At 39.0% G+C, this 12,191-nt stretch overlaps 1 protein-coding gene across 7 annotated transcripts in view; it reads left to right on the top strand.

Moving 5' to 3' along the window:
* The window catches only part of ANKRD44 (ankyrin repeat domain 44), a 315,981-nt gene that overhangs the window by 298,309 nt on the left and 5,481 nt on the right, over window positions 1–12,191 (top strand). For all 7 annotated transcript variants that reach the window (XM_032354282.1, XM_032354278.1, XM_032354277.1 and 4 more), the window contains exons 23-27: window positions 5,511–5,594; window positions 6,923–7,068; window positions 7,508–7,590; window positions 9,556–9,638; window positions 10,853–10,944. In XM_032354282.1, coding sequence (XP_032210173.1) covers window positions 5,511–5,594; window positions 6,923–7,068; window positions 7,508–7,590; window positions 9,556–9,638; window positions 10,853–10,944 — 488 coding nt within the window. The remainder of the gene's footprint in view (window positions 1–5,510; window positions 5,595–6,922; window positions 7,069–7,507; window positions 7,591–9,555; window positions 9,639–10,852; window positions 10,945–12,191) is intronic.

Raw genomic sequence — 12,191 nt, 5'->3', positions numbered from 1 at the left:
GTGCAACAGTGTTTAGTTAACCATTCAACTGAAGTGATACAGATACGGACATTAAAGATAAATAGAGAAAGTTAGGTAATGGCTCAAAAACAAACCAAAAACCTCCATACCTCTTCTAGTGTTAAGAAGACTGGGATTCCTTTTTTTTTTTTTTTTTTAAAGATTTCATTTATTTATTTGACAGACAGAGATCACAGGTAGGCAGAGAGGCAGACAGAGAGAGAGAGAGAGGGAAGCAGGCTCCCCTCTGAGCAGAGAGCCCGATGAAGGACTCAATCCCAGGACCCTGAGATCGTGACCTGAGCTGAAGGCAGAGACTTTAACTCACTGAGCCACCCAGGCACCCCAAGAAGACTGAGTTTTCTTAAGTAATTAAGGATAAATTAAAAATTTATAAATAAAATATAAATAAACATATAAATATTTTTATTTATAATATAAAAATAAATATAAACTATTAATAAAAAATAAAAATAGTTTATAAAAATAAATTAAAGATTGAGCAAGATAGCCTAAAGCACAGTAAATTATTTTGGTAAGACACAGAATCTCTGCTTTTCAGGAGGGTTACTTAAGAGGTTAATAAAAGGGGCACCTGGGTGGCTCAGTGGGTTAAAGCCTCCACATTTGGATCAGGTCATGATCCTGGGATTGAGTCCCGCATCCTGCTCTCTGCTCAGCGGGGAGCCTGCTTCCTCCTCTCTCTCTCCAGCTTGACCACAGAGAATTCCTTTTCCTAGATTCCTTTTCCACAGAGTTTTACATCCATTCCACAGAGCTTTTATATCCATTCAGATTTTGTCCTAAGTTTTCCCTCTCTTTCTCATTCCAGAAAAAAAACAACAAATAATCATTTTACTTTAAGACAACATTCCTCTTTTTTCTTAGCAAATAAATAAATAAATAAATAAACAAAAACCATGTCTTTCATACCTTTCCTTATCCAAAAAAAAATACATTCTACTTTTATTATCTATTTTTCTTAAAATTATTTTCTGTCATCCTTACTATTTCTAAATAGTTTTAATTGATTAAAATTTTTAACCCCTAGAACCCTTAATGACTAGTGAAAACTAAGAGGTAAGCACTGGTGAACTGTCAGTTCCATTAGCATTCTGTGGATTAGCCAATACATACATCAGCCTCCTAATTCCGAGGAGTACATTCTTCTTCATGATCCACATTTCAGCGTGTTATAAAACATGTTTCCTAATGGAGCCGAATATCTGTAGTTCCTCTGTCAGAGGAAGCCAAAAGTGGATAAATCTATGTTCGGTGATAATGTTTCAGAGTTTTATATTAATTGGAAATGATCCAGGAGTCAATGAATATGCGTCATTTGAAGTATCTCAGTTTAACTGAGGTTTCCCATTACCAAAAACATTTTGGAAACTATTTTTAAGTATACATACCATAAAGCATAATTGTTGTCAAAAGTTTACTTATAAAGTTTTACCTTACTTATATCTATTTAATTTACTTGTTCTTATGTTTAGATCACTCATGAAAACTCTGAGATTTTAACCAGCTAACCATCATTTTAAATTATCTTTCTGATTGACAAATTCTGTAACAGTGATAACATGAGCTTATTTGACCTTTAGTAAACCTAGGTAGAATAAAAGTTTTACCTCTGCATTGTAAGTGCTAATAACTCTGAATACATGCCCGTTTTAATTACACCAACTAACCTAGAACTAGTCCTTGTTTACCAAAGATTAACCCAGATCATTTGAACCTGAAAAACATTTAACTCAAATATAGAAACTCAGTTTCTATATTTCTGAAAATATATATGACTTATGTAAGTGCTCTTTTTATTATCTTATTTTATTTTTATTTATTAGGGGGCACAGGGAGAGGGAGAGAGAGAATCTTGAGGAAGCCCCGTACCCAGTGGAGCCCCACGCAGGGGCTCAGTCTCACAACCCTGAGATCATGACCTGAGCCAAAACCAAGAGTCAGCCACTTAACTGACAGGCCCCCCAAGTGCTTAATGTTCTTTAAGCCAATTAAATAGAGCTCTTTACGACTTAATTTTGACAATACCATCTGGAGATAGAAAACAACATAATGTATGTACATAGACATACATACACACATAGATGGACACGAACAGAAATCTTAATAACTTTTTTTTCTTTTTTTATTCACATATAATATATTTATTTGTTTCAGGGGTATAGGTCTGTGAATCATCAGTCTTACATAACTTTTGTTTTTAAATTTTAGGCTTTAAGCAGGTATGATAATGCAAAACTTAACCTAGTTTATTTAAAAAACAAAACAAAAGCACAGATCCAGATTGTGTTTCTAGCAAATGGAATAGGTGAAGGTTATCTGCTCAGATGGCTTAAACTTTCTACTAATATTGAGAAAACTTGAGATTTTTTTTTTTTAATTCCAGTATAGTTAATATATAATGTTGGGTTTTTGGGGTTTTCTTTTTAAGTTTTATTTAAAGTAAATTCTGTGCCTGGTGTGGGGCTTGAACTCAAGACCCTGAGATCAAGAGTGGCATGCTCTACTGACTGAGCCGACCAGGTGCCCTTGAGTTTTTATTCATATGCCAGTTAGTTAACATACAGTGTTATATTCATTTCATGTGTACAATATAGCGTTTCAACAATTCCATACATCACCCAGTGCCCATCAAGACTTAAGATTTTTTATTTCCCTAGTTTCCAAATACCCTTTATTTTTTTTCCTTCTTTTTTCTGATAGCAGTTATCTCTCTGAAATGTGCATTTCAAAGAGAGGGCCTGGAAAGGAGTTCCTGGAGAAGACCAGGTAGAGCTCAAAGGCACAGGGAAGGAAAGCAAGATCCTCCAAGAGGGATTTTCCAATACCTATAAGCCTTTTGAGATGAGTAAGAGAGGTTTTGGATTGGTAAAAAGAATAAGCAAGCTTTTTCTGTTCTTTAAAAACTCAATTTGCAAGGCAAAGAGAGTTGATTTTAATTCCTCAAAGAAAGGGGGCCTGACCTGTTCATCCAATGACATTCTCTTTAATTTTCTTCTTTGTATCAAGGAGAAGATCTTCCTTCAACTGAGGTAGAAATCAAACGATTCCTTTGTTCTAGATTTAGAGCTGTTTGTCTTTGGAATGCCCCCCAGTCCCTACCCCACACCCCATACATAGCTTCATTTTAGCTTACGGGGAAGGCCTAAAGAAAGTCACAATTAGACTCTGAATACCAGCTGCCTATTTGGCCAACTTCTGACCAATGGTAAAGCTACTTTAAAAAAAGAAGGGGAAAAAAAGGCCTTTCAGTATCTTGCCCGGTTTCAGCCAGGATGAACAATACCTATTCCTGGCATCACTGAACAACCCATGAATGCAAGATCCCCTCAAAGATGGTGCAAAAGATGCTACTTTCCCAAGATCCAGAGCTACCTCCCCAAGAACGTCAAAAGAAAGAAGGATTTAGGACAAACAAGGCCATAGCAGTCCCTGGGAGAGAAAAGGATCAGTAACCAATGGCTCTCTCACAACCAAATAAACAAGAGTCTGAATTTGGAAAAGAAGGGACAACACGAAATTATACCTTCCCCCTTGACCAACCGCCAGAGAGACCAGGAAAGCTGAATCTGGTGAGAATTCTCACCATTTGCCCAACCCTGCTGGTTTTCCCAGGTCCCAAAATGCAGGCTCTGGAGTCAGTGGCGTTTAAAGTAGAGAGTATTGTCCTGGCATCTACCAGAATTTGGCAAGATTTTTCTATTAATTTTAATTTTACTTCCCCTTAATTGTTAGAATAACTGGTAGCAGTTGATTGGAGAATTGTTTGGCGTCTCGTCAACACCGGAAGGGGTCCTTACAGGGGCCCTTCTTTGAGGGTATATGTGGGGGCATTTGAGCCGCTATCAGAGGATTTGCACAAAATCTTCTAGGACGATCTTTCTTCCAGTGTCCTGATGGATTGCAAATGAGACACCAGTTTCTGAGTCAGTGTTTTGATGATGGTGCAATGAGGGAAGCCTAGGTGTGGTTTGGGGTTTCTGGCCTTGGAGCAGTTGCAGCAATAAAGCCATTAACTTTGCAAAGACTTGTTTCTGACCCTGTCACCCCTTCGCAGTGGAAATCAGATAGAGAATTCGTAGACTGTGAGCACTGAGGTAAAGAGGGATAGAGGGCAGCAGCAGGAGTCATTTCAGTCTTAACACTTTTTGTTTTAGGTACCTCTTGTGTCTTTAGTTTTTCATTAGCCTTGGCAGTGGTTCTTTCAGTGAAGCTGTTTTGGAAGCTTGAAGCTTTTTGGAAGCTTCTGCATACCAGTCACAATAGGTATCCCATTCTGTTTGTTGATTTGGGAACCCTTGCTTTCAAGTGTAGTTCTTAAATGAATGATCTTATCTAACGGGAATATTCCCCCGTGCTGGTCATTGTAGTTCTGGGTCGTGTAAGTAAGATTTTGCCATTTTTGTAGATAACTATGGCAGCCACGGTTTGTGGACATAAAATAAGCAAGTGTTCTGGGAGGCAGAATGCTCTGTTCTCTGAAACTCGAGGATCTCGTTTCTTTAGCGAAGGCTTGAGTCTCTTGGAGCCAAATTAATACCTGAAAGAGATGTGCCACTGGGTTTGGGATCTGTGTGGTGTTGGGATTCAGTGTACCTTGTTGCATGGAAATTTTCTTGAGGTTGGCGAGTGACCCACTGTTAGTCTAACCTGTTCCATAACTGACTTATCCTATGGTGGGAGTCTTAGATGTATGTGGCGAGCACTCTAACGGCTTTTAAGTGCTCAACCCACACCTATCCATTTTGTGGCTTTGCCTTCCGAGGTTCTCATTAACTATAGAACGTTTACTCTTCACAAGCTTTCTTTACCAGGGTGGACACCCAAATGGCTTTTAAGAGTTCAGCTCTTCCCTATATAGACATTAATGTGCTATGGGTCAAAACAGTGTGCGGTTTTGTCTTCATTTATTTCGACAAATCTCCCAGTGGCTTATGCTGTGGGCTGACCTAAAGGTCCCTGTTAGTCTGCTACTGTTGTGGATTCCCACTCTAGCTGTCCCAGAGCCTTTCCTGCATCACAGAATCTTTCTGGGAACTTTCCCTTAAAAAGTTTTAGATAAAGTTTGTTTGGCTTAGAGAATTACACACAAGGAGGCAGACCTCAAATCCAAGAGTGACTCCCCCTTAGCCCTTGGCAGCAAGAGGAACAGTGGACTCAGAGGGTTCGGCAGGTGCTTTGTCTCCGTGTCCGCTCCTGTAGGCTGTGAGGAGTCAACTTCAAATCCCACCTCATCACTGAAACAGTTCAGATGGACTCCTGAGAGTGAGACCGCCTGCCTCAGGAAGCGTTAAGTGAAGTTTATCTGTAGGACCTAAATTGTCTCCTGGAATTATTTGAACAGAACAGAAAGCACAGAGATTTGCACCAGACATTTTTTAATGTGTCTGATTGTTAAATATACAGTGCCCGGGAAGATGGAGTAGGAGGGCATATATAATTTTTTTTTAATGTTAAATTTTTTAATGTAAAATCTATTTTCATTTTAGAATAAATGATCATGAGAATTGTGCATCATTGCTTCTTGGGGCCATAGATGCCAGTATTGTCAATTGCAGAGATGACAAAGGCAGGTAAGTGACCCTAAGGCGGCAGGCCTCTTGTCTTGATCAGTCTTAGTCTCTGCTTTGTGGTTGCAAAGTAGCCAAACACTTGTTACTTTTTAACTGAAAAAGTAACATAAAAGCATGGTTTTTATTTATTTATTTTTTTAAATTATTTTGTTTCCGTAATCTCTATACCCAACATGGGGCTCAAACTTAAAATCCTGAGATCAAGAGTCACATGCTCTACCTCGTGAACCAGCCAGGCACCTCTAAAAGCATGGTTTTTAAAAATTAAATATAATAAAGAGTATATAATTAGGAGAAATTACTCTTAGTCTTTTCTTCCATCTAGAAAACTACCTTAAACTATTCTTTTAAAATTTTTATATCCTCTCCAACATTTTCTGTACATAGCTATAACCATATATGAAAATATATGCTCATGTTCTTTTTATGCAAATAGGAGAATTCTATTGCAGTGCTCTGCTTTTAGTGTATCTTGGAGAACTTTTCATACCAGAATATATAGATTTATCATATTCTTTTTAAAGCTGGATATCACTTCATTGAATGGACAGACATTTACTCAGCTTGCCTTCTTTTATAGAACATTTAGTTGTTTCTAATATTTTACTATGAAACAGCCTAGTATTTTATGTGTCTGTTCACATGTATGTCTTGGAGATGAAGTTTTAGATTTATTTATTTTTTTATTAAATTGATTTATTTATTTTCAGAAAAACAGTATTCATTATTTTTTCACCACACCCAGTGCTCCATGCAATCTGTGCCCTCTATAATTTTTAATTTTTAATTTAGATTTAATTTTTAATTTTTATAAATAATACAATCTGTGCTCTTAGAAAAATCAACTCTCCATATTAGATAATGGGGACTTTTTTATTATTTAAATACCCAATTATCTGCAAATTTAAGGCTCAATTTTGAAAGTATCCTTTTTAAGTAATCTCTACAGCCAGTGTGGGGCTCAAACTCACGACCCCAAGTTCAAGAGTCACGTACTCTACCGACTGAGCCAGACAGGCACTCCAAATCTGAAAATATCTTTATCAAAAATGAGAAGTCACTGGAACTCAACATCAAAGGATCAGTAAAGATGCTGATTTTATTATCAGGGCCACCACTGCCACCCTCCAAATCTAGGGGGCGCCATTCACATAGGTGACCGTTCAGTGTCCACACAGAATGGACTTGAGAGAAGGCCTAATTGTTATTTCTGTAAACTGAGAAGTTTTAAGTCCCTGGGATGACACTGTGCCCATGTTTCTCAGGCGTATACAGAGAGAGTGTTGCGTTTAAAGGGAGCTAGAATCCTATTTGTTTTCCATCATCAGGACACCCCTGCATGCGGCCGCATTCGCTGACCACGTGGAGTGCTTGCAGCTTCTTCTGAGACACAATGCAGAAGTGAACGCAGCGGATAATTCAGGGAAAACAGCACTGATGATGGCGGCCGAGAACGGGCAGGCAGGCGCTGTGGGTATGTGCTCGGCTGGCGGGCTTCGTGCTCAGGCCCAACCCAACCGCAGTAACTTTGTAAAACCGAGAAACCAGTTAGTGTCTTGGTATATGCATGTAAAGAAGGCCAACGTTTTATTTAAGCCACTCGATTCTACTTGCTAATTGTCTTCAGTCCCCTGTTACTTGGCAATTGGTGGACCTTGTCTTTGAGCAATAAAAGAACTCAACATTGAGAGACCAAATACAGCTACAGAATTATTTTACCTGGAAATAACAAAGCTACAAAGATGATTACAATGAATGTCTGTAGACCTTGGATTTCAACAGAACAGTAGGGCAATACATTTTTCCTTTTTCTCTTTAAAAACATCAGCTATGATGATGTGTCCATACTAATTTGAATGTGTTATTGTAATTAGCATGTCGCCCAAGTAACTCTCTTTTGGCTTTTTCTGTAGATATTTTGGTGAACAGTGCCCTGGCTGATCTGACTGTCAAGGATAAAGACTTGAACACATCCTTACATCTGGCTAGTAGCAAAGTATGTAAATGAATTTGAAACACTGTTACTTCGGGTTGTAATCATACTCATACCGCTAAACCACTAAAATGCTATCTCAGAAGTGTGTACCATGGCTCTTAAGATGTGCGTTTTCTCAGGGTGTTGTCCACTGTCAGCAGGATGGAAGGGGAAGAAGCCACAGGGCAGACCCACGGAGGGGTTGACGAGGATACGCTTTCCAGGGCATTGGCCACCTCCATTCTTACGCAGTCTGTCTCCTGATGCTGTCACTCCCTCTGTCTCTAGGGGGTGTAGTACCACGTCAGAGAGAAAGCCCAAATTCATAAAATTATGAATGAAAAGGGAGAGATCACAACTAACACCAAGGAAGTAGAAACAATCATCAGAAGTTATTATCAGCAGTTATATGCCAATAAGCTTATCAACCTAGGTGAAATGGATGCATTCCTGGAAAACTATAAACTCCCAAAATTGAACCAGGAAGAAATCGACAACCTGAACAGACCGATATCTAATAACGAGATTGAAGCAGTGATCAAAAACCTCCCAAAAAACAAGAGCCCAGGACCTGACGGATTCCCTGGGGGAATTCTACCAAACTTTCAAAGAAGAAATAACACCTATTCTCCTGAAGCTGTTTCAAAAAATTGAAGCAGAAGGAAAACTTTCAGACTCTTTTTATGAAGCCAGCATTACCCTGATCCCCAAACCAGGCCAAGACCCTACCAAAAAGGAGAATTTTAGACCAATATCACTGATGAATATGGATGCTAAGATTCTCAACAAGATCCTAGCCAACAGGATCCACATTAAAAGATTAAAAAGATTATCCACCATGGTCAGGTGGGATTCATCCCTGGGCTACAAGGATGGTTCAACATTCGCAAATCAATCAATGTGATAGAACAAATTAATATGAGAAGAGAGAAGAACCACATGGTCCTCTCAATTGATGCAGAAAAAGCATTTGACAAAATCCAGCATCCGTTCCTGATTAAAACACTTCAAAGTATAGGGATAGAGGGAACATTTCTGAACCTCATCAAATCTATCTATGAAAGACCCACAGCAAATATCATCCTCAATGGGAAAAAGCTTGCAGCCTTCCCGTTGAGATCAGGAACACGACAAGGATGCCCACTTTCACCATTCTTGTTCAACATAGTATTAGAAGTCCTAGCAACAGCAATCAGACAACAAAGAGAAATAAAAGGTATCCAAATTGGCAATGAAGAAGTCAAACTCTCTCTCTTCACAGATGACATGATTCTTTATATGGAAAACCCAAAAAACTCCACCCCCAAACTACTAGAACTCATACAGCAATTCAGCAACGTGGCAGGATACAAAGTCAATGTGCAGAAATCAGTGGCTTTCTTATACACTAACAATGAAAATACAGAAAGGGAAATTAGAGAATCGATTCCATTTACTATAGCACCAAGAACCATAAGATACCTGAGAATAAACCTAACCAAAGAGGTAAAGGATCTGTACTCGAGGAATTACAGAACACTCATGAAAGAAATTGAAGAAGACACAAAAAGATGGAAGACCATTCCATGCTCTTGGATCGGAAGAATAAACATCGTTAAAATGTCTATTCTGCCTAGAGCAATCTGTACTTTTAATGCCATTCCGATCAAAATTCCACATCAACTTGGGTTTAAACACAGGTTAGGACCTTAGTTATGTGGCTTCTTAAATACAACCAGGTCCACTTGTTTTCATTTTGTTCCCTTTGAAGACATTGTAATTTATAACACAGCCCCAAAAATACTCTCCTCGGAGGCAAATAAGTACGTTCATGTCCTTTAACCATTTGCTTTTTAGAAGAAAAAGGAATTACTCAGGAAGTTGCCTTATAAAATGTTTTTAGGCAAATGATGTTCAGTTTAAATTTAAAGCCCAATGAAGTAATTTTTCAGGAGCCTTTCTCTGTTTCTGTCCCGTGTTTCTTACCATTTTTTTTTTCTTCATTAGGGTCATGAAAAATGTGCCTTGTTAATACTTGACAAGATACAAGATGAGAGCCTTATTAATGCAAAAAATAATGCACTGCAGACGTAAGTGTGACTTCTAAAGTTTGATTTGGACCCAGATTCATAGTCGTTGATTTGGCAAATATTTAGAGTATCCTGTGTACCAGAGAATACAGTGGTGAAAAACACAGACCTGGCTTCCCCTTCACGAAGTTTAGAGTCACATACCTACAAATGCTGACCAAGCTAGACATTTTTTTTTAAGATTTTATTTATTTATTTGACAGAGATCACAAGTAGGCAGAGAGGCAGCCAGAGAGAAAGGAGGTAGCAGCTCCCTGCTGAGCAGAAAGCCAGATGCGGGGCTCTATCCCAGGACCCTGGGATCATGACCTGAACCGAAGGTAGAGGCTTTAACCTACTGAGCCACCCAGGCACACCAAGCTAGACATTTTTAGTTAGAATCTTTATTTTGTTATGCCTTCATGGAATTTTGTAATATAATATATTAGCATTATGTGTTCTTACTGGAAAATGACAGTTTTATAAATCATGTTCTCAGAATACATTTGAAGAGTTTCTAAGCAGTTTGTATTCGTTATATTTTAATATAATTCAGTGTAATCCTCAGCATGAAAGACCTAAATCTGATTCATTTCCCATTTTAGGAAATTACCTATACATTTAAGGGCAAAGGAATATTGGGATTTTTTTTCCCGTTAAGTTTCTTAAGAAGTGTATAGCAGAAATGAATATACTGGGTTTGACATTATTCTTTAAGGTATTCTAAATTCAACAAAATATCATGTAGTACATTTAGTAATAACAAGGAGGTTTAAGATAAATATATATGGGTGATATTAATACCAGTCATCTTGATGTACCGTGTGAAACAGTGACTCAAATGCTGAGGTAGAAAGGAAGGTAGAAAGCAAGCTAGAGCTAACGTTCCTTTTCTGGCTTCCTGTTTACTGTCATTGACGTCATTTGAGATCCAGAATATTTGTCATATCTGCAGAGAAATCTGGGCCGACATGGAAAAAGAGTTGGATGTTAACACCTGGAAAAGATCTGGCCGACAAATATTTTTATTTTATTTTAAAAAAGGAATAATATGCGTGTATTTTCTTAAGTATTTATTTTATATTTATATATAAATATACTTTATATTTATATACATTATATTTATTAAGTATTTTCTTAAGCATTTTCTTCCTTTTGGCAATGCAGCCCCCCACAATGACACGTTCTCACACAAATCCGTATCCCAGTTGACGCTGGCTGCTGTCTTCTTTCAGACCCCTCCACGTTGCTGCGCGAAACGGCTTGAAGGTGGTGGTTGAGGAGCTGTTGGCCAAAGGGGCCTGTGTACTCGCTGTGGATGAAAACGGTAAGTGGGAACGGTAAGCAGTTGCGCAGGCGCCTTCCCTGTGCTGTGAAGCCGGGGGAAGTGAGGATGATAGGTGCTCATTAAAAAGGCAGTAAGAATTCTCTCCCCCTTGGCAGTTTCTGTGTGTGAGACATCCAACAGGGATAGTCTGTCCTGTCTGTCTTTGTAAAACACGTGATCCACGCACAGCCCACCAGTGCCTTCCATTCTGCATGTGACACCAGCAGCTCCTCTCTAACCCCTCAGCGTGGCGGCTCAGCCCTTTTGGACACACTGAAAAGCTGGCAGACGGGCATTCAGAATTCTAACTGCGTGCGCTGGAGAGTTAGAGACCACACATGTCATTAGTGCATGCTCAAGGGCTCCAAGAAAGACCTAGGTCTTTGTATTTCAGTTCATTCTGAGATCAAACTTTTTTTTTTTCTTTTTAAAGAACAGATCAAAACTCATATTCTCAGTAAGGATATTTGGGGAGCATGAGTACAATTTTTGAATGACTTTCTAGGCTTGAAAGCTTCTCCTGATCTCTGTAACATTCCTTTTCTAAATGAACTCTCAACAGAAGCTTTCTACTCCGCTTCCTTGGAAAGTGAATGAATAACAGAATTATGTGAAACTACCATTTTAAGCACAATACCTATTAACCATGGGGAGTGAAAGACGAATTTCTGGATATTTATGAATGATGTAATTTTTTCAATGTGTCATTAATTGTGGCATTTAATTAAAGTATTATCATTAACACAACTCAATTAATGCTTATTACAGGTATTGGAACTAGCAGCCCATGCCTGTTTCTCAGAAGTAAGCATTAGCCATATGACATCATTAGCTAATTCCTACTAGTTTTTGTTTTGCAGCCCCGTTTATCCTAGCATGTACCCCCCTCCGTCCCCAGCCTGACTCATCTAGGAGGTGCAGAACGTTCCCTGTCGCCTCCTCTCCTCGGTTGTCCCTCCTTCGTTCCCTCGCCCTCTTACCACTATTACGTAGCTTAGGGTTGGCATGCAGAAGTACACAGTTTTTTCTTCAAAATGGCCCAGAGAGCTCAAAAGAAATCAGTCGTGTCTTTCTCCGCGGTAAGCCTGCTGCATCTGAGGCTTCCCCTGCCAACAGCAATCTTAGGAACGAGAGCCCTGGATCAGTGGAGCTGAGGCCTTTCTGGAGCTCACTTTGCACCCCAGAGGCCTGGGAACAGTCTGAGGCAGTTTTGTCCAGCACGACACTCATAAATCCTTTACTCCTCC

Source organism: Mustela erminea, chromosome 8, assembly GCF_009829155.1.
Source record: "Mustela erminea isolate mMusErm1 chromosome 8, mMusErm1.Pri, whole genome shotgun sequence".
Taxonomy (NCBI): Eukaryota; Metazoa; Chordata; class Mammalia; order Carnivora; family Mustelidae; genus Mustela; species Mustela erminea.
This window is presented reverse-complemented; position numbering and strand designations above follow the sequence as displayed.